General features: G+C 39.8%; 1 protein-coding gene across 3 annotated transcripts in view; it reads right to left on the bottom strand.

The window, feature by feature from the left end:
• The window catches only part of LOC105473499 (zinc finger protein 624), a 201,003-nt gene that overhangs the window by 22,508 nt on the left and 154,668 nt on the right, over window positions 1-23,827 (bottom strand). For 2 of the 3 annotated variants that reach the window (XM_071082385.1, XM_071082387.1), the window contains 3 exons: window positions 17,340-17,428; window positions 14,696-14,761; window positions 13,121-13,219 (listed from right to left, as the gene is read on the bottom strand). In XM_071082385.1, the coding sequence (XP_070938486.1) occupies window positions 13,121-13,219; window positions 14,696-14,761; window positions 17,340-17,428 (254 nt within the window). The remainder of the gene's footprint in view (window positions 1-13,120; window positions 13,220-14,695; window positions 14,762-17,339; window positions 17,429-23,827) is intronic. The other variant, XM_071082386.1, reaches the window with a different exon arrangement.

Here is a 23,827-nt window from a genome sequence, read left to right as displayed (position 1 = left end):
CCTAAACTAGACAAAGACATCAGAAGAACACTACAGTCCAGTATCCTCATGAATATAGACACAAAATTCTCAACAAAATACTAACAAAGTGGGTTCAGCAACAAATAAAATGCAGCATATACTACAGCCAAATGGAAATTATCTTAGGAATACAAGGTTTTGTATTTTATGTAATACAAAAAAATCAATCAATAGAAAAAAGAACAACTGCACAATCATCTTAATAGATTCAAAAATGCATTTGACATAATTCAACAAACTAAAAATAGAAGCAAACATCATCAACCCAATAAAGACTCTCTGTGAAAACCTACATCTAACATCACACTTAATGGTAAACAGCTGAATGCATTCCCTCTGTGATCATAAACAGGACAACAATGTCCCTTCTCACTTTTCTTTTTCTTTTTCTTTTTTTTTTTTTTGGATACAAGATCTTGCTTATCACCCAGGCTGGAGTACAGGGGTGCAATTTCGGTTCACTGCAACCTCCACCCCACTAGTTCAAGGGATCCTCCCGTCTCAGCCTCCCAAGTAGCTGGGATTACAGGTGTGCGCCACCACGCCTGGCTAATTTTTGTATTTTTTAGTAGAGTCAGGGTTTCACAATGTTGGCCAGGCTGGTCTCAAACTCCTGTCCTCAAGTGAGCCACCCACCTCAGGCTCCCAAAGTGCTGGGATTACAGGCATGGGCCACCATGTCCAGCCATTCCTTCTCACTTCTATTCAACATTATATTCTACATTTTTGCAAGGGAAATTAGAAAATGAAAAGAAATACAAAGTATCCAGATAGGAAAGGACAAAGCAAATTTCTATTTGCAAATGATATAATCTCTCTATACAGTTAATGTTATCTTGCATATAAAAAACCCTAAGAAACCCAGGCATACACACACATAATTTAGTTCTATTAGAACTAATAAGCTAGTTCAGCAAGGTTCAGGATACAAGATCTATATGTGTGTGTATAAATCAATTATTTGTATACATTACCAATAACTATTTCGAAAAGAAATTAAGAAAAAAAATCATTTATAACAGCAAAAATAAGAAAACACAGGAATGAAGTTAACAAAAGATGCGTAAAACATGCACACTGAAAACTATAAAACTACAAAACTGAAAGAAATTAAAGAATACATAAATAAATGGGAGGACAACCCATGTTGAAGTATGGAAGACTTAATCTTGCTAATACAGCATTACTCTCCAAATTGATCAACAGATTCAACACAAGACTTACGCAAATTCCATCTGGCTTTTTTTTTCTGAAATGGAAAAGCTGATCCTAAAATTCATTTAGAAATGAATTTGTTTTTCAAAACAATATTGAAAAAGAAGAGAGCTGAGGCACTCATACCTTCTAATTTCAAAACTTACTTCAAAGGTACTTTCAAAACTTACTTCAAAGCTACAGTGCTCAAGACAGTATGGTACTGACATTAGGACAGACACTTCCATCAATGGAATAGGACTGACAGTCTAGGAATAAATCCCTACTATAATGGTCAGTTGGTTTTCAATAAGGGTACTAAGACAATGAGTAGAGAATAGTCTTTTCAACAAACAGTGCTGAGACAACTGAATATTCACATGCCAAAGAATGAAGTTGAATCTCTACCTCAGACCATAAACAAAACTTAACTCAAAATGGATTATAAACCTAAATGTAAGTAGTAAAACTATAAAACTGTAAGAAGGAAAGAGGAACATCTTCATGACCTTTGATTTGGCAATGAATTATTAGATATGACACTAAAAGCACAATAGACAAAAGACAAGAACAGATCATTTGGACTTCATCAAAATTAAAAACTTCTGTGCTTCAAGGGACATCATTAAAAACTCAAAAAGGCAACCAAAGAATGTGAGAAAATATTTACAAACCATTTATCTGAAAAGGGATTTGTGTTTACATATAAACAAATAACCCAATTAAAAAATGGTCAAAGGATTTGAATAGATATTTCTCCAAAGGAGATATACAAATGGCCAATAAGTATGCTCAAGAGAAGATGCTCAAAGTCCTTAGTAATTCGGAAAATAAAATCCATAAGATACAGTAAGATACGACTTCACGCCCAATGAGATGTGTATAATAAAAAAAGCCAGACAATATTAAGTGTTGTTGAAGAAGTAGAGCAATTGCAACACTCATACATTGCTGGTGGAATGTAATATGGGGCAGCTGCTTTGGAAAGCAATCTGACAGTTCCCCAAATGGTTTAACATAGAATTATCATATGATCCAGCAAAATTCCAACCCTACGTATATACCAAGAGAAATGAAAACATATGCTCACACAAAAACGTATACACAAATGTATTAGCATCATTATTAATTGCCCCAAAGTGGAAACAACTCAAATACTCATCAACTGACAAATGGATAAGCAGTACGTGCTATATCCATACAACTGGAATATTATTTGGCCACAAAAAGGAATACAGTACTGACACAAGCTACAACACACATAAGCCTTGAAAATATTATGCTAAAATGAAAGAAGACAGTCTCAAAGGAGCACATATTATATCATTCCATTTATATGAAATGTCCAGAATAGGCAAATCTATAGAGATGAAAAGATTAGTGGTTGTCAGAGGCTGTAAGGAGGGGGAATTGAGTACTGCTAGTGGGTATGGGGTTTCTTTTTGAGGGTGATGGAATGTTCTGGAATTCCACACAGGGATGGTTATCTGTGAATATATTTAAAAACCACTGAAATGAATACTTTATGAATTTTATGATATATGAATTACACCTTAGTAAAACTGTCATTAAAAATACTGCCAGAGCTGGGCGCGGTGGCTCAAGCCTGTAATACCAGCACTTTGGGAGGCCGAGACGGGCGGATCACAAGGTCAGGAGATCAAGACCATCCTGGCTAACACGGTGAAACCCCGTTTCTACCAAAAAATACAAAAAACTAGCCGGGCGAGGTGGCGGGCGCCTGTAGCCCCAGCTACTCGGGAGGCTGAGGCAGGAGAATGGCATAAACCCAGGAGGCGGAGCTTGCAGTGAGCTGAGATCCGGCCACTGCACTCCAGCCTAGTGACAGAGCGAGACTCCGTCTCAAAAAAAAAAAAAAAAAAAAAAAAAATACTGCCAGAAGGGCAGTTTCAAGATGGCCAAATAGGAACAGTTCCAGTCTACATCTCTCAGCATCAGCAACGCAGAAGACGGGTGACTTGTGCATTTCCAACTGAGGTACTGGGTTCATCTCACTAGGGCTTGTCAGACAGTGGGTGAGGGTCAGTGGGTGCAGCCCAACAAGTGTAAGCCGAAGCAGGGCGAGGCATCACCTCACTTGGGAAGCGCAAGGGGTCAGGGAATACCCTTTCCTACCCAAGGAAAGCTGTGACAGATGGCACCTGGAAAATCGAGTCATTCTCACCTTAATACTGTGCTTTTCCAACGGTCTTAGCAAATGGCACACCAGGAGATTATATCCTGCACCTGGCTTGGAGGGTCCCACACCCACGGAGCCTCGCTCATTGCTAGCACAGCAGTCTGAGACTGAACTGCAAGGCGGTAGCAAGGATGGGGGAGGGGTGCCCGCCATTGCTGAGGCTTGAGTAGGTAAACAAAGTGGCCAGGAAGCTTGAACTGGGTGGAGCCCACCACAGCTCAAGGAGGCCTGCCTGCTTCTGTAGACTCCACCTCTGGTGGCAGGGCACAGCTGAACAAAAGGCTGCAGAAACCTCTGCAGACTTAAATGTCCCTGTCTGACAGGTTTGAAGAGAGTAGTGGTTCTCCCAGCACGGAGTATGAGATCTGAGAACGGACAGACTACCTCCTCAAGTGGGTCCCTAACTGGGAGGCAACCTAACTGGGAGGCAACCCCCAGTAGGGGCAGACTGACACCCCCCACGGCCGGGTACCCCTCTGAGATGAAGCTTCCAGAGGAATGATCACGCAGCAACATCTGCTGTTTAGCATATTTGCTGTTCTGCAGCCTCCGCTGCCTGATACCCACGCAAACAGGGTCTGGAGTGCACTTCCAGCAAACTCCAATAGACCTGCAGCTGAGGGTCCTGACTGTTGGAAGGAAAACTAACAACCAGAAAGGACATCCACACCAAAATCCCATCTGTACATCACCATCATCAAAGACCAAAGGTAGATAAAACCACAAAGATGGGGAAAAAAACAAAGCAGAAAAGTTGAAAATTCTAAAAATCAGAGCGCCTCTCCCCCTCCAAAGGAACACAGCTCCTTGCCAGCAACGGAACAAAGCTGGATAGAGAATGACTTTGACGAGCTGCAAGAAGGCTTCAGAAGATCAAGCTTCTCCAAGCTAAAGGAGGAAGTTTGAACCCATCGCAAAGAAGCTAAAAACCTTGAAAAAAGATTAGACGAACAGCTAACTAGAATAACTAGTGTAGAGAAGTCCTTAAATGACCTGATGGAGCTGAAAACCATGGCACGAGAACTATGTGACGAATGCACAAGCCTCACTTGCCGATTCGATCAAGTGGAAGAAAGGATATCAGTGATTGATGATGAAATGAATGAAATGAAGCAAGAAGTTTAGAGAAAAAAGAGTAAAAAGAAATGAACAAAGCCTCTAAGAAATATGGGACTATGTGAAAAGATCAAATCTACGTCTGATTGGTGTACCTGAAAGTAATGGGGAGAATTTAACCAAATTGGAAAACACTCTGCAGGATATTATCTAGGAGAATTTCCCCAACCTAGCAAGGAAGGCCAACATTCAAATTCAGGAAATACAGAGAACGACACAAAGATACTCCTCGAGAAGAGCAACTCCAAGACACATAATTGTCAGATTCACCAAAGTTGAAATGAACTAAAAAATGTTAAGGGCAGTCAGAGAGAAAGGTCAGGTTACCCACAAAGGGAAGCCCATCAGATTAACAGCGGATCTCTCGGCAGAAACTCTACAAGCCAGAAGAGAGTGGGGGCCAATATTCGACATTCTTAAAGAAAAGAATTTTCAACCCAGAATTTCATATCCAGCCAAACTAAGCTTTGTAAATGAAGGAGAAATAAAATCCATTACAGACAAGCAAATGCTGAAAGATTTTGTCAGCACCAGGCCTGCTCTACAAGAGCTCCTGAAGAAAGTACTAAACATGGAAAGGAACAACTGGTACCAGCCACTGAAAAAGATGCCAAACTGTAAAGACCATTGATGCTAGGAAGAAACTGCATCAACTAACGAGCAAACCAACCAACTAACATCATAATGACAGGATCAAATTCACACATAACAATATTAACCTTAAATGTAAATGGGCTAAATGCTCCAATTAAAAGACACAGACTGGCAAATTGATAAAGATCAAGACCCATCAGTGTGCTGTATTCAGGAGACCCATCTCACGTGCAGAGACACACATAGGCTCAAAATAAAGGGATGGAGGAAGATCTACCAAGCAAATGGAAAACAAAAAAAGGCAGGGGTTGCAATCCTAGTTTCTGATAAAACAGACTTTAAACCAACAAAGATCAAAAGAGACAAAGAAGGCCATTACATAATGGTAAAGGGATCAATTCAATAAGAAGAGCTAATTATCCGAAATATATATGCACCCAATACAGGAGCACCCAGATTCATAAAGCAAGTCCTTAGAGACCTACAAAGAGACTTAGACTCCCACACAATAATAATGGGAGACTTTAACACCCCACTGTCAACATTAGACAGATCAATGAGACAGAAAGTTAAAAAGGATATTCAGGAGTTGAACTCAGCTCTGCACCAAGCAGACCCAATAGACATCTACAGAACTCTCCACCCCAAATCAACAGAATATACATTCTTCTTAGCACCACATCGCACTTATTCCAAAATTGACCACATAGTTGGAAGTAAAGCACTCCTCAGCAAATGTAAAAGAATAGAAATTATAACAAACTGTCTCTCAGACCACAGTGCAATCAAACTAGAATGCAGGATTAAGAAACTCACTCAAAACCGCTCAACTACATGGAAACTGAACAACCTGCTCCTGAATGACTACTGGGTACATAACGAAATGAAGGCAGAAATAAAGACGTTCTTTGAAACCAATGAGAACAAAGACACAACATACCAGAATCTCTGGGAAACATTTAAAACAGTGTGTAGAGGGAAATTTATAGCACGATATACCCACAAGAGAAAGCAGAAAAGATCTAAAATTGACACCCTAACATCACAATTAAAACAACTAGATAAGCAAGAGCAAATACATTCAAAAGCTAGCAGAAGGCAAGAAATGATGAAGATCAGAGCAGAACTGAAGGAGATAGAGATACAAAAAACCCTTCAAAAGATCAATGAATCCAGGAGCTGGTTTTTTGAAAAGATCAACAAAATTGATAGACTGCTAGCAAGATTAATAAAGAAGAAAAGAGAGGAGAATCAAATAGATGCAATAAAAACTGATAGAGGGGATTATCACCACCGATCCCACAGAAATACAAACTGCCATCAGAGAATACTATAAGCACCTCTATGCAAATAAACTAGAAAATTGAGAATAAATGGATAAACTCCTGGACATATACACCCTCCCAAGACTAAACCAGGAAGAAGCTGAATCCCTGAATAGACTAATAACAGGCTCTGAAATTGAGGCAATAATAGCCTACCAACCAAAAAAAGTACAGGACCAGACAGATTCACAGCCAAATTCTACCAGAGGTACAAGGAGGAGCTGGTACCATTCCTTCTGAAACTATTCCAATCAATAGAAAAAGAGGGAATCCTCCCTAAGTCATTTTATGAGGCCAACATCATCCTGATACTAAAGCCTGATACTAAAGTCTCTGTTGTGGCAGAGACACAACAAAAAAAGAGAATTTTAGACCAATATTCCTGATGAACATCGATGCAAAAATCCTCAATAAAATACTGGCAAACCGAATCCAGCAGCACATCAAAAAGCTTATCCAGAATGATCAAGTGGGCTTCATCCCTGGGATGCAAGGCTGGTTCAACATATGCAAATCAATACATGTAATCCATAATAAAAACAGAACCAAAGACAAAAACCACATGACCACATGATTGTCTCAATAGATGCAGAAAAGGCCTCTGACAAAATTCAACAGCCCTTCATGCTAAAAACTCTCAATAAATTAGGTATTGATGGGACATATCTCAAAATAATAAGACCTATTTATGACAAACCCACAGTCAATATCATACTGAATGGGCAAAAACTAGAAGCACTCCCTTTGAAAACTGGCACAAGACAAGGATGTCCTCTCTCACCACTCCTATTCAACATAGTGTTGGAAGTTCTGGCCGGGGCAATCAGGCAAGAGAAAGAAATAAAGGGTATTCAAACAGGAAAAGAGGAAGTCAAATTGTCCCTGTTTGCAGATTACATGATTGTATATTTAGAAAACCCCATCATCTCAGCCCAAAATCTCCTTAAGCTGATAAGCAGCTTCAGCAGTCTCAGGATACAAAATCAATGTGCAAAAATCACAAGCATTCTTATACACCAATAACAGACAAACAGAGAGCCAAATCATGAGTGAATTCCCATTCACAATTGCTTCAAAGGAATAAAATACCTAGGAATCTAACTTACAAGGGATGTGAAGGACCTCTTCAAGGAGAACTACAAACCACTGCTCAGTGAAATAAAAGAGGACACAAACGGAAGAACATTCCATGCTCATGGATAGGAAGAACCAATATCATGAAAATGGTCATACTGCCCAAGGTAACTTATAGATTCAATGCCATCCCCGTTAAGCTACCAATGACTTTCTTCACAGAATTGGAAAAAACTTTAAAATACTTTAAAGTTCATACAGAACCCAAAAAGAGCCCGCATTGCCAAGACAATCCTAAGCAAAAAGAACAAAGCTGGAGGCATCACGCTACCTGACTTCAAACTATACTACAAGGCTACAGTAACCAAAACAGCATGGTACTGGTACCAAAACAGATATATAGACCAAGGGAACAGAACAGAGCCCTCGGAAATAATACCACACATCTACAGCCATCTGATCTTTGACAAACCTGACAAAAAATGGGGAAAGGATTCCCTATTTAATAAATGGTGCTGGGCGAAGAAACCCCATCTCTACTAAAAAAAAAATACAAAAAACTAGCCGGGTGAGGTGGCGGGCGCCTGTAGTCCCAGCTACTCGGGAGGCTGAGGCAGGAGAATGGCGTAAACCCGGGAGGCAGAGCTTGCAGTGAGCTGAGATCTGGCCACTGCACTCCAGCCTGGGCGACAGAGCGAGACTTCGTCTCAAAAATAAATAAATAAATAAATAAATAAATAAATAAATAAATAAATAAACGGTGCTGGGAAAACTGGCTAGCCATATGTAGAAAGCTGAAACTGGATCCCTTCCTTACATCTTACACAAAAATTAATTCAAGATGGATTAAAGACTTAAATGTTAGAACTAAAACCATAAAGACCCTAGAAGAAAACCTAGGCAATACCATTCAGGACACAGGCATGGGCAAGGACTTCATGTCTCAAAACACGAAAAGCAATGGCAACAAAAGCCAAAATAGACAATTGGGATCTAATTAAACTAAAGAGCTTCTGCACAGCAAAAGAAACTACCATCAGAGTGAACAGACAACCTACAGAATGGGAGAAAATTTTTGCAATCTATTCATCTGACAAAGGGCTAATATCCAGAATCTACAAAGAACTCAAACTTACAAGAAAAAAACAAACGGCCGGGCACAGTGGCTCACACCTGTAATCCCAGCAGTTTGGGAGGCCAAGGCGGGCGGATCACGAGGTCAGGAGATCGAGACCATCCTGGCTAACACGGTGAAACTCCGTCTCTACTAAAAATACAAAAAATTTAGCCAGGTGTGGTGGCGGGCGCCTGTACTCCCAGCTACTCGGGAGGCTGAGACAGGAGAACGGCGTGAACCCAGGAGGCGGAGCTTGCAGTAAGCTGAGATCCTGTCACTGTACTCCAGCCTGGGCAACAAAGCGAGATTCCGTCTCAAAAAAACAAACAAAAAAAAAGCCCCAAAAAACAACCCCATCAAAAAGTGGGCAAAGGATATGAACAGACACTTCTCAAAAGAAGACATTTATGCAGCAAAGAGACACGTGAAAAAATGCTCATCATCACTGGCCATCAGAGAAATGCAAATCAAAACCACAATGAGATACCATCTAACACCAGTTAGAATGGCAATCATTAAAAAGTCAGGAAACAACGGGTGCTGGGGAGGATGTGGAAAAATAGGAACACTTTTACACTGTTGGTGGGACTGTAAACTAGTTCAACCATTATGGAAGACTGTGTGGCGATTCCTCAAGCATCTAGAACTAGAAATACCATTTGACCCAGCCATCCCATGACTGGGTATATACCCAAAGGATTATAAATCATGCTGCTATAAAGACACATGCACACGCATGTTTATTGCAGCACTATTCACAATAGTAAAGACTTGGAACCAACCCAAATGTCCATCAATGATAGATTGGATTAAGAAAATGTGGCACATATACACCATGGAATACTATGCAGCCATAAAAAAGGATGAGTTCATGTCCTTTGTAGGGACATGTATGAAGCTGGAAAGCATCATTCTCAGCAAACTATAGCAAGGACAAAAAAAAAAAAAAAAAAAAAAAAACAAAAACAAAACTCCATGTTCTCACTCATAGGTGGGAATTGAACAATGAGAACACATGGACACAGGGTGGGGAACATCACACACTGGGGCCTGTCATGGAGTTGGGGGAGGCGGGGTGGGGGAGGGATAGCATTAGGAGATATAACTAATGTAAATGACGAGTTAATGGATGCAGTACACCAACATGACACAAGTATACATATGTAACAAACCTGCACGTTGTGCACATGTACCCTGGAACTTAAACTATAACAAAGAAAAAAAAAGAAAGAAAGAAAATAGCTTCAAGATCAAGAGTGCCCTAAAGTACAGCGGTCTGGATAATGTAAGTGTTGAATCAGATCTTTCCCTGCTGCCGTGTTCCCCAAATAATAATAAGGGCCCTCTGTACAGATGCCAATTCCACTGACCCACCAGTATTTGAAAAGCATGTCATGGGGAGTTATTTCTGCCACTCTTTAAAAAAAATAATTCACTTATGAGATGGAGGTGGAAATTCACAGAGAATTGACAGGTATGTGTTATCTCTTGTAAGGCCTCAGAATACAGCAATGCCAAGCACCCTTCGGGGGCCTGGTCTTGTGCTACTGACCTTACTGGTCTTCCAGAAGGGCTGCTCCCATTGGCTCTTGGGTGGGATGGTAAATTTGCTAAACCAGGTTCACTGCACCTTCCCCTCACAAAGGAGTATAGATTCCTGGAGTGGCTCCATTGCTAGGCTCCATTTCCAGCACCTACCAATTGGCACTGTGTATTTTTAAAAGAACAACATTGAGGCTCCTTGCCTCCTTTCAAACTGTGAGAGAGAGAAAGTTTCTATTCAGTGTTCTAAATGCTATCTGCTTAGTTTGATAGGATTGTAGTGACTATCATAGGTGTTTTATTGAAGTCCAAAGTATCCCAGAAAATGTACATTCCTCTCTTTTCTTATTAAATGGTGCACAGGAAAAAAAAAATACTGCCAGAAAGACAATCTTTTTCTTCTCTCCCAGGGGAAAATCAGGTAAATAAATAATCATAAAAAATCAGAGGTTTGTGTGGCATGAAGAACGAATGAAATATTGATTGTAGAATGTGGAAGTGTGAATTAAGCTTTGAAACATAAAACTGCTGCAATAGTTTTGATGCATTCCCCCCAAACCTCATGTTCAAAACTGATCCCCATGTTGGAGATGGGGCCTAATGGGAAGTGTCTGTGTCATGGGGCTGGGTCCCTCATGAATGGCTTGGTGCCATCCTCACGGTAATGAGTGAGTTCTCCCTCTATGATTAATAGTTCCCATGAGAGCTGGCTGTTAAAAAGAGCATGGGCCGGGCACTGTGGCTCACGTCTATAATCCCAGCACTTTGGGAGGCTGAGGTGGGCAGATCACGAGGTCAGGAGATCAAGACCATCCTGGCTAACACAGTGAAACCCTGTCTCTACTAAAAATACAAAAAAATTAGCCGGGCGTGGTGGCGGGCACCTGTAGTCCCAGCTACTCGGGAGGCTGAGGCAGGAGAATGGCGTGAACCCAGGAGGGGGAGCTTGCAGTGAGCCAAGATTGCACCACTGCACTTCAGCCTGGGCGACAAAGTGAGACTCCGTCTCAGAAAAACAAAAAAAAGAGCATGGCCCCTTCTCTCTCCCACTCTTGCTATGTGGTCTCTACACACACTGGCGCTCTTTCCTTTTCACTGTGAATGCAAGCAGCCTGAGGCCCTCACAAGATGCAGATACTGGCAGTATGCTTCTTATACAAACTGCAGAACTGTGAGCCAAATAAACCCTTTTTCTTTATAAATTACCCACCCTTGGGTATTCTTTTATATGGCAACAAACAGACTAAAACAACTTCTAAGAATGTTGAGGGCATTCTGATCTTGGTGAAAGTAAATTCACTTAAGTATCCTTTATTCAGAAACTGAACTTTGTTAAACTGAAGAAACTATTACTATAACTAAAGTTTTATTTTTATTGCAAAAAGTTCCTAGGGAGCTAAAAGAATACCCATTTATTTCAATTGCACCATCCCGGACCAACTCTATTCATAATTTAGACAAAATTGGAAACCTAATACATAATACCCGGAAATTGTTGATTCTAAGATAACACACTGATGCATACAATGGAAACCAGAAATCATAAGCCTCATATTCTTTACCTCAAAGACACTGAGAAAATAACATTAAGCCAGACTGATGTAAAAGTTTCTTTTTGATGGAGTTCGAGAAAGTAAAAATTAGCTTATACTGAGAAAGCAAAATTCTGCCCTTCCACACCTCAAGCTAGAATAGACACAGATAAAACCCACTGAAAAGTTAACAGCAAACAATATTTCTTCTAAGGTCATTCTGCAGCTGTAAAATGTCATAATTACCCGTTTTGAGCAACTACTGCTTTCTTACTCATTATGACACCTCGTCTTTTAAAGTCATAGGCTGTCAGAAATTGTGTAGTCTGAAATCATATCAGAAAGAACGAAAGTGACTTTGATGCTGAGAAGCAGTTATCTGCAACTCAGATGCAGACTTTCACATGAGCGGTTTCTGAATATGTAATTTTACATTTAACTTTGTATTTTCCAAGGAAATAGGATCCCAGGTCCATTATGCAGTCTGGACATGGCATTGACTCTTTTATACAGAGCCTGTTTTGCTTTAAGTCTATCACATCCCTGATCTCACTGAAATTTCATCAGAATTCCCTCCTTCATCAAGATTATATGATAACCCAGTCAGGTGCCATGGCTCATGCCCGTAATCCCAGCACTTTGGGAGGCTGAGGTGGGTGGATCACTTGAGGTCAGGAGTTGGAAGACCAGCTTGGCCAACATGGTGAAACCCTGTCTATACTAAAAATACAAAAATTAGCCGGACATGGTGGTGGGTGCCTAGTCCCAGCTACTGGGAGGTTTTTAAAGGCTTCTTATTATCTCCTGTTCATCTTGAGGTTATGCTTATCTAGTTGTTTGTTGTTGGGAAATTAAGTTGTTCACCAAAAGTTACAACATGCACACTGGCACTATGATACTCACTGTCCATGACCTCACTGGTTTTAGTTTGTGACTTCACTAGCATATAAGTGTCTTAATCTTACATATGTCAGAAAATATCAAGACTCTTTGTCTTGATGTGTTCCTTTTGGGTCTGATTATAATAATCATGCAATAAGAGTTCTTCATTAATCTTCTATAGTTTCTTTGTTAGACGTTTGCACTAAAAAACATGTACCTGTAAAATAAAAGACATTTAGCATTGAAAGTTCTTCTTTTAAAGGACTATGCTACAAATAAACAAACAAACAAACAAACAAAAACACTAATTGAAAATGTCAGCCGGGCATGGTGGCTCATGTCTGTAACCCAGCACTGTGGGAGGCTGAGGCAGGCAGGTCACCTGAGGTCAGGAGTTCAAGACCAGCCTGGCCAACATGGTGAAACTCCATCTCTACTGAAAATACAAAAATTAGCTGGGCGTGGTAGTAGGTGCCTATAATCCCGGCTACTTGGGAGGCTGAGGCAGGAGAATCGCTTGTACCTGGGAGGCAAAGGTTGCAGTGAGCTGAGATTGTGCCACTGCACTCCAGCCGAGATTGTACCACTGCACTCCAGCCTGGGTGACAGAGCGAGACTTCATCTCAAGGGGGAAAAAAAAAAAAAGAAAATGTCAACAATAGTTATAAGAAAATCAAGCAAATAAAAAACCAATTAAATTAAATTAATAACTTATTGATAGTTCATTGGTTCTATTCAAAGTAAAATTATTGATTCTATTGATTCATTGATTCTACTGAATCAAAGTAAAATTATTGATTCTATTGATTCATTGGTTCTAATCACTGGTTCTATTCAAAGTAAAATTAAACTAAGCTATGTTCAGTATGTATAAAAAAAAAGGATGCAGAATTTAGGGAAGAGCCAGACAGAATTAATCTTCTACCAGGGACTCCCTGTCAGAATAAAAATAAATCATACGAATTGTACACCATGCCAAAAAGTATGGCATTTTCCTAAGGTTCATGGTTCAAAGTCTAAAACTATGAATATTTCTACCTTAAGTTTTTAAGAATCTAAGTTATCATGTTAAAAAAATTGAAAAATCATTTCAAAAATATTATGTATAAAACTGAATCTCAGAATGTATTTTCTCAGAGAAGCAAAAGTAAAAACCACATTTTACATAAAACATCTCTGGAATAAAACCAACCTTCAAAGGATAATCTTAAAAAATTTAAAAACATAATTCTTCTAAAAGCATAGTGAATACTTGTCAAAGATTTACTTAAGTCATTAATGAGGGATCAGCAGCTAGACAAGACAAGTTTAAAGGAGATGCAAGAAACCGATATACAGATAATAGAAAAAAGAATGCTGGAATAAGACTGCAAAATTAGATACAAACCCGATTAATGTCCTACAGGACAGTAATACCATAACTTTGGGGATTATCTTTTATCCTAGCAAAAATAATTGCAATGTTTCAATCTTGTACAAGTTAGTATCTTTTAGGATCTAAATATTAATTAACAGTAAATGGTAAGTCAAACAACATAACCCTCCCCTGCTATGTCAGATAACCCTTAGACAGGCTTGTTAATACAATGGTCTAATATGACTCTGAAACGGCCTACATTTATCTTTTATTTATTTCTAAGTTTTGGATATTTTTCTCATCACAACAAATTTCTGATTTTTACTTTTTCTGGAAAAATCAAGTGGATTCAGTATTCACAAATAAGAAAGCCTTAATCAATAAAATGAAATAAAATATCTAAACCAATTTAAACTCATCTTAACACTATTTCCACAATGTTGATGTACTCTTGGTATTTTTTACTGGCACAGCATTGGGTCTTACAATGCAGCACAAGCATCAGACTATGTGGTGATAGAATATTTTACCATTAGTAATCATGATGTGACTGTCTGGCTAGATTAGGGCTGTCACCTCTGAGAGAAATGAAATCTGTTAAATTGATGCCACCAGCCCTGGGGCTACCATACCAATCAAATAATCATTGTGAACTCGCAATTAACTGGTAACATTGAGAATCAGAGGCAGTAAAATAGGCATTTTCTCTGTATTCATTATATGTACAACGGTAGGTATTACCTTTACCAATTTTGTTTCTTCTGCATGAAGGTGAAGATCTTCATCTGGCTGGGTAACTTCAGGGTTCTGATGGGATACAGGATAAGATCACTCAGTGATAGGCTGCCTATGACCCACAGCAGAGCCTCAACGAGCACCACCAATCCACTGTGGATGCAGTGTATATGGGATGACCTCGTCTACTGTTTAACTTAGGGCTGAAATCAAAGTCCCATTGTAACATGCAATCATAATCTTTCACTTTGTTTGGGACAATGACAAACACATGTAAGATTGACAAAGATATAACTGCTTTTAACAAAGAACCTATCGAAACAAAAATAAACTTACAATAAAGGGCCTTCAGACACTATTTAAGTCTGCTTTTTCATATTGGGATGAAATCTATTTCTCAGAAAGTATTTATCTTGCTCAAGAATAATATTCAAAACCTACTATCTGTTTTCTACAACTGAAAAATCATTATAGTGTTTGGTGGGGGGATATGGCTCAGCAGTCACTCAGGAAATATTTCAGCAACCTCTCATAACATTGTTTCCTTCCAAAACTTAGAAACTGTATCTCCATGAGGGCCTAATTTATTTTATTTATTTATTTATTTATTTATTTATTTATTTATTTATTTATTTTTGAGACAGAGTCTCACTCTGTCACTGCCCAGGCTGGAGTGCAGTGGGGCGATCTTGGCTCACTGCAACCTCTGTCTCCCAGGTTCAAGTGATTCTCCTGTCTCAGCCCCCTGAGTAGCTGGGACTACAGGCATGCACCACCATGCAGGCTAATTTTTTGTACTCTTTTTTGTAGAGACAGAGTTTCGCCATGTTGCCCAGGCTGGTCTTGAACTCCTGGGCTCAGACACTCTGCCGACCTCAGCCTCCCAAAGTGCTAGGATTGCAGGCATGAGCCACCGCACCCAGCCCATGAGGGCCTGATTTTATAAATGAAATGATATTTTACTTTATCTTCTAGTAATAGTTATCCTTTTCAGATTTTGTGCCATTTTAAAAAATTATGGATAATAAAACTACATATTTAAAGATCATTATGAAAAAATGTCAGACTAACTCTCCCTCAACAACTTCTTGCCTAAAAATGCACAAATATTCAGATTCCAGAAAATTAATGATGATGTGAATCTTCAATCTCTGATAGAGACGGGTTGATCCAGTGATACATGACTAGACAAATACGGTTGTACCCAGTGATCAAGGGCAACATTTTGGTTTTATTTATCTTTTCAAGGGTATGTTTTAAGGACTATTTACAGGTCACATGTTCTGGCTACAAAGAATAAAAGACTAGAATCACAGGTTATTACAGATCATCACTGTAACAAATTATTTTTGTTGGTATTCTCTTTCTTCGGAATCTATTTTAAAAAGTCACTGCTAAAGCACAGCTTTTATCACATTAATACTAATCCCAAGGACACTCAAACACACACACACTTCAATGCCTTCAGGGAAACATTAAAAGATTCATCTCAACTATCTAATTTCCAGCCCTATCTGTCACAACTTTCCAACTTGAATCACAAGCTCACCCCCTGTTCTCTGCCTCTGAAGCCTTGCCCTTCAACCCCTTTCTCACCTGAACTATCTTCACAAATACTTTATGACAATTAAAATCCCATTTGTAATTCAATACCAGCTTAAATCTAACTATCCTCATGAACTTTCTATGACAAGTTTAGCCCACACTATCATCCCATTTCTTTCTTTTCATAGTACTCATCATCTTTATCATACTGATAAGCAACTATTATTCACCTAAATAATGTAATTATTACTTTTGTACATTTTACCTCAATGAAACTGTAAATTCCCTACAGCCAAGCACTGTCTTAAACATATTCTCTCAATGTAATCTATTAAATCTGATCACTTCTTAATGGGTAGAAAAGAGATCACTGACAGTGGCACAAGGGCAATGGCTCCTATAAATCAGGGCTGGGGTATGTGTTTGTGTACATATATTTTCCCCAAAATTTCCTAAATAAAATTTTCCAATTGAAAAATATTCCATTCTGCTGTCCCATAAATAACTGAAGTTTCCTGGGAACAATACAAATTTAATATCAAAATTAAAGATGCCTGTCATAACTAATGACAGCTCAGATATTTTCTGAAAGATCATGTGTCCTGATACTTGGTTAAGTAAGTATAGTGAATCCTCCCATAGTTTACTGCCTTTACTGTGAACTCAATTTTCTTTTTTTTTTTTTTTTGAGGCGGAGTCTCGCTCTGTCGCCCAGGCTGGAGTGCAGTGGCGCGATCTCGGCTCACTGCAAGCTCCGCCTCCCGGGTTCCCGCCATTCTCCTGCCTCAGCCTCCCGAGTAGCTGGGACTACAGGCGCCGCCACCACGCCCGGCTAATTTTTTTGTATTTTTTTAGTGGAGACGGGGTTTCATTGTGTTAGCCAGGATGGTCTCGATCTCCTGATCTCGTGATCCGCCCGTCTCGGCCTCCCAAAGTGCTGGGATTACAGGCTTGAGCCACCGCGCCCGGCCTCAATTTTCATGGGTCTATTTAGTTGAGTTCCCAGAAGCGGTGTCGGGGAAGTAGAGAAGTCACAAGCCTTCGGGAAAAGTAAACATGCTCTCAAACCAAGAGAGTAGGTCAAAAACAGGGAATCCCAACTTACCAGAGGTCCAACTGAAAAAAACACAGCAGCCATAATCTCTGCCTCTGGCTTCCCCTCTCTGGAAAGAGTGGAGTCTTGCAGAGACATATCTAAGGAAGAGAAATAAGCCATGAAAACTAATCCTGCCTGGGGAATTTCAGACTTACCAAGTTGGAATCCTGACATAGAAGTGAGCATGGCCTCCCTAAGGAAGCACAAGAGTAACCCTTAAGATCAGTGAAGGACAAAGACCCTTGCTCCTGTAGAGCTCGAGATTTTAGCACTGTTAACTATAGTCACAACTAACAGGCTAGCCATTGTACAAGGAGGTTTTACAATATTTTCTCATGTTATTTTCACATCAACCTAATAGGAATAATATTCCCATTCCATAGATGAGGAAACTGAGTCTAGAAAAATTAAACTACCCAAGGCCATGCAAATACATGACTCCAAATCAATCTAATTCCAAAGCCCATACCTTTTCCACTGAATCAACATGCTGTGTGAAGTACAACAAAATAATACTTCAATCTTTCTTTGCCATAATTACTCATCTAACAATTAAATATTCTAAGAGTCTCCTTTTCTTGCCTTTCCCATGAAGAGTCAATTTCTTAACATTTTCAGAGATCTGTTTCGTGTAAAGAGAACACTACAACTTCAAAATTTAAATGATATTGGAAGTCTTGACTTACCCCCTCCCAATCTGATATTCAAATAGATCTTTATCCTTTCTATATCAGGCAAACTTAAATAAAAAGGAAGCAGGTATAATAATAATAATAATAATAATAGAAGAGACATGAAATTCAGTGCACAAAGCATTAAGCTGTAGTCTTTCTATGCTGAAAAAAGTATATACCTAAAAAAAGTTTTATACTATGGAGGAACAGGGTGACAGAGATCTTTTCCAGGGATGCTTGGGCACTGCTTTTCTATCTTTGGCTAATGGTATGTATGGCCTTGCTGAGGCTGAGTTTGGTTCATGAACCAGGAGTGCCTGATGTAGGATATCAAACAGTACAGTTTGTTAATATAAATTCTTCTAGGATGGTAACATTAGCCTCATGAATAAAAGGCCAGTGACATAGTAAGTATTGAGTTTTTGAGAAACTCTACCTTGTGCAAAAAGTGTTATAAGCAATTATATGGTCCTGCAGCTAGGGCCTTTGTTATGCTTAAACATGTGGAATCTGCTCCTTCCCTGAATGTGCACCTTGCTTCTCATAAGGTTCAGTAGCTTTGCTCAATAAACATAGCAGAACTCAATCTAACCTTACAGTGTCTAACAATCAGAAGCTCATCTAAAAAGGTATTTGAAGTACTTAACCATTATTCTTTGAAAAACAATATTAATATATAAAGCAAGGTTATCATGAATGCAAAGAATATTAGAGATACAAAAATTAAATAATTAAATAGATAATGGGTATACTGAAACTTATACTGTCAGATTAATGTACTAACTCAAGGAGGATACTAGGGTTTAGCTAAATCAAGAAAATACGTAAATATCTTGGCTGGGCATGGTGGTTCACACCTGTCATCCCAGCACTTTGGAAGGTTGAGGCAGGCAGAGCACCTGAGGTCAGGAGTTCGAGACCAGCCTGGCTGATATGGTGAATCTCCGTTCCTACTAAAAAATACAAAACAATCAGCCAGGCGTGGTGGCACACACCTGTAGTCCCAGCTACTCGGGAGGCTGAGGCACAAGAATTGCTTGAACTTGGGATGGAGGTTGCTGTGAGCAGAGATTGCATCACTGCACTCCAGCCTGGGCAACACAGTGAGACTCCGTCTCAAAAAAAAAAAAAAAAAAAAAGTGAGTAACTTAAAAATGTAGAGTGGTTTCTTTCATGACACTGGGGCTTTCTTAAGCAAAATGAAAAGGTTTTGGTGGAAGAGAAACAATGAGAAGGTGAGGGAGGAAAGCAGTGCAGTGTGGAGATAAAAGAGGTAAAGAAAGAATAGTCTGAGGGGATTCCTGTATTGAAGCCTCAAGGTAACAAACCAGTAAGTGGTTTTGCCTTATACCAGTGTTTCTCTAGATTTTTCTGTCATAGATCCTTTTGCAAATCTAATGAAAATTATGACTCCTCTCCCATTTTCTAATGAAAACACTCCCTGTATAATTAGAGGGGTCTCAAATCTGAGAATGCAAAAAACTCACTGGATATGCTTATTAAAAAAGAAATTATTTGGCTCCATCCAAGATCAAAATCAGGATCTCCAGATGTGAGGCACAGAAATACACATCACTTGAACAAGTACACCTCAAGAAATATTTAGTTTAATATAATATGTTAACATGTTAATTATATAATATGTAATATGTTAAATTATATAATGTTTTAGTTTTAGTGTAGTATTTTAAGAAATACTGTCCTGATACACAATAGGGATTCTGAAGGGTGAAGGAGTGGGAGGTGGGTGGAGAATAAGGAATTACTTAATGGGTATAATGTACATTATTCTGGGGATGGATACCCTGAAAGCCCTGACCTCACCACTACACAGTCTATGCATACCAGTAAACCTTAACTTTTTTGGGGGTATGGACCCATCTGAGAATCTGACCTTGTCCACAGAATAATGCACATGCATATATGATGTTGCATATTACTTCAGAGAGCTTGGAAACTGACCCTCCCTCCCCAGCCCATACACTGACCCCCAAGTTTTACAAGGTTGCAAAGAAAAAAACGAGCCAAGAATACTGCACACCCCCAAGCCCCCGAACACTAAAGCAGACGTACAAAGAGCAACATAAGGCATTTTCAATTCCTCAGGTCTAGAGTAACAGTTTTCTGCATCTTTAACATTTATCAAGAGTGAGCTGAGTCATTTAAAAAATACCTGTAAATATTAATAAACTCCGTGACAATACTTCATATAAATTATGCTAGTAATATATGTTTAACAACCAAACTGCAATAAACACCTTGTTTTATTTTATAATCAGAATGAACAATATTTAACATTTAATATATTCAGCTTGATCTCAATTGTGTAAATATAATGCATAGAAAAAAAGACTGCGAGTAAGCCAAAACTCTACTGAGAACTCTGACACCTGGGGCTGTGATGTTTACCCTTCTTTCTGCTTTTCTGTACTTTCCAAGTAGACAAGAAGAAGTATCTACATATACATAGGAGTCTGGAATAGGAATAAAATCCCAGAGCGGCTGGTCACAGCCCCAGGTTCTAACCCTGGTTTGGCTACTGTAGAACTGTGACTACAGGCAAGTCACTGAGCACAATGAATCAGCTATTAGTACATGAGAGTAACCACATTATATATTTCTACTATCCCCTTTGTCATTATGCAGAAGATATCTAGGCCAATATTCCCCAGTTATAATTTCCCTAGATATTTACAAGCTCTGTCTTTCCAGCTATTGCAAAAGTATCCAGAGACTGAAGGAGAAACTTTACTTGTTTTGCTTCCTTGGCCAGTGTAGTTATTTAGAAATAATGAAGGGTCCATGTTTTTGCTAAGAATCTCAGTGCCATGCACCAGTCCAGCATTTCCCAATCAATGCAATAACACCATTGTCATGACAGGGAGTGACAAGTGATTAAAAGGTGATTACAGTATTTGAAATGCTACATTTCAGGAAAAGCTGCCTCGGTTACTGAGTAGCGCTGGTCCCCCGATGTGAAACCTAGTTTCATCCCTGCCAGTTCAGAAGCCAGAGCCGGCGTGGACATGCTCCTGCCAACCTCGCCCTCTTTCCCTAACTGCTCTCCTCTACCCACTCCGGGTATGCCCTCCTCAGGGCCAGCAAGGCGCGGGGCTGGGAAGACAGGAAAGGTCGGGTCAGGGGCCCGCCCGTCCTACTCGAATCCCAGCTCACGCCCCGCACCCGGTTCTTTTTAACCCCAGCGCCGCCAGGCCCGCCAGGGAGGAGGTTCCCGGGTTCGGACCCGGGTTAACAGGCCTCAGAGGGCACGGGGCCCGACCTATGAGGGGGGCCGGCTGGTGACTGAACCCACACTCGAGAAGGAGGCCCAGCCCCAATCGCCTCTCAGGGGTGGGCGGGTCCGCTCAGGGTCTGGGGCTATAGAGGGAACGGCCACGCCCCAGACGCCGCCGGGAGCCAAGCGCCAAGGGAGGGGCGGCGGGCAACCGAGGCCAGGCGCCCGGGACAACGAGTACCTGGCGGCAGAACTGAGGACAACTGAGGGCACTCGCAGAGCAGGGCGGGAACGCTTCCAGCAATGGCGGCGGTTCGGCGGGGCCGGCCTCCAGGCAGGGCATTGCGCCTGCGCAGCCGGAGCGTCGGAACTACAGTGCCCAGAATCCTCAGCGCCTGAGCACCCCCGCCCCTTTAGTCTGCGTGAAGGACAAAAGTGAAGGAATTGTCTCTTTCGGGGTGCGAAAAAATTCCAATTGGATACACTTCTGTTGAGAAGCCTTGACTATGTGTCAAAAGCAATAGCACTAGAGATACAAATAATGACACAACCCTTGCCTTGGAACATTTAGGTGGGACGAAAGAAAGCCATTGAGAGAACAGATAGATGTGATCCAGACAAATATGTGAACAAGTGCTCGGAAACACTATTTCTGAACAATTCCCTTTACGACAATTTCCTCAGAGTTGGAAGAGACGGCAATTGATGACAACAATGCCAATTAAGTAGAATGGATATGAATGCCTGAAAATACAAATTTTAGGCCAAAATTATTCGAAATACAAAGAAAAAATCTTTTTGAAGACAAATAGCTGTAGAAGTTCTCCTCGATGCATACAAATGATAATTCTTAAAACACAATGACTGAAAGTATTTATTTGCAACAAATTTATTTGACCACTTATTCAAGGGCTGCTTGTCCAAGAGCTATATTAAGGTTTATTTACTTTCTTCCCTACCAAAGACGATATTTTTTGATGATAGAAACTACGTCTGATGGAGTTTATTACTCAGAGTGCCCACTTAGGAGACTGCTCGCATAATGAATGAAACGAAGGAAGAATGAATGAATAATTTAGGACCCTACTTCCCGACAAAATGCACACGGAATTGTCCACATCACTATCAGCATTTTGGTCAAAACCACTCAACAAGTCTCTAGGAAGCTCCAAATGTTCCCACATCTTCCTGTCTTTTTCTGAGCCCTCCAAACTGTTCCAACCTCTGCCCATTACCCAGTTCCAAAGTTGCTTCCACATTTTCCAGTATCTTTATAGCAGTGCCCCAAACTCTTGGTACCAATTTCCTGTATTGGTCCATTTTCACACTGCTATAAAGAATAACTGAGACTGGATAATTTATAAACAAAAGAGGTTTAATTGACTTACAGTTCCGCATGGCTGGGGAGGCCTCAGGAAACTTACAATCATGGTGGAAGGCAATCGGGAAGCAGCAACTTCTTCACAAGGCGTGAGGAGAGGGAAAAGCCGGGGAAACTGCCACTTGTAAAACCAACAGATCTTGTGAGAAGTCGCTCACTGTCACAAGAACAGCATAGGCGAAACTGCCCCCATGATGCAGTCACTTCCCACCAGGTTCCTCCTTTGACACATGGGGATTACAATTTGAGATGAGATTTGGGTGGGAACACAGAGTCAAAGCATATCATCATGGTTGCTGGTGGATTCGTCGATATTCTGAGGTAGAGATACAATAATCTATCAGTTTGATTAGGAGGTCTGGGTTTTGCTTTTTCTATGGTAATGTAAAAGGGCAGGAATATCAGTATGTTACAGATTCAGTGCAATTACAAATCAGTCTCTGTGCATATAAGGAAGCACAAAATCACAGACCTAGTGTCTTGATAGATATGAAAGAAACCCTATGTGATATCATGCCCTCATCTTTACCTCAAACTCTCACCTAAAATTACTAGTGAGGACTTTTTTGTCCTGCTGTTAATATTTGATAATTCTAGGTAGCATGCAATAAGATATGGAATATATGAATAATAACTTGATTTTATAATATTAATAACAGCCTAATTTTAAATATATATGTTGTGCCTTGTACTCTACAGAAAATGCGCACTTTCCTTTTTTCTCTAAATTAGGTTTAATTTATTTCAGAAGTTTCTAGATTTTATTGTCTCTATTTAGCCAAAGCTACAAGAAAGGTCAAATTCGTATCTTTAAATGCTTTCATTATCAATCAAGAAAGTGAAATGAACAAAGAATTTTACTCAAGAAACTAGTGAGAAATCAAAGAAGTGTACAAAATGTAGGATACAAGAATTAATAAAAACAGATTAACAGTGGAATAAATGAATGCATCCAACTGGTTCTTTGTAATGGAATGTGGAAAGACATACTCTATTCTTCTGGATAGGAAGATGAAATATCATAATCGTATCAATGCAAGTTTTATGCATGCTCAAACATGTATAAACTAAGAAAAAGTCTGAAAGGAAATACAGCAAAATGTTTGCACTTTTTTTCCTTTAAGTGGTGAGATTAAAGGTAATACTTTTCTTTTTTATACTTTTCTGTATATTCTAAATCTTCTATAAAGAACAAATAATTTTATGA

Source organism: Macaca nemestrina, chromosome 17, assembly GCF_043159975.1.
Source record: "Macaca nemestrina isolate mMacNem1 chromosome 17, mMacNem.hap1, whole genome shotgun sequence".
In the NCBI taxonomy this organism is placed as follows: Eukaryota; Metazoa; Chordata; class Mammalia; order Primates; family Cercopithecidae; genus Macaca; species Macaca nemestrina.
Note: the sequence above shows the minus strand (reverse complement) of the source record. Positions and strands in the feature narration are given on the sequence as shown.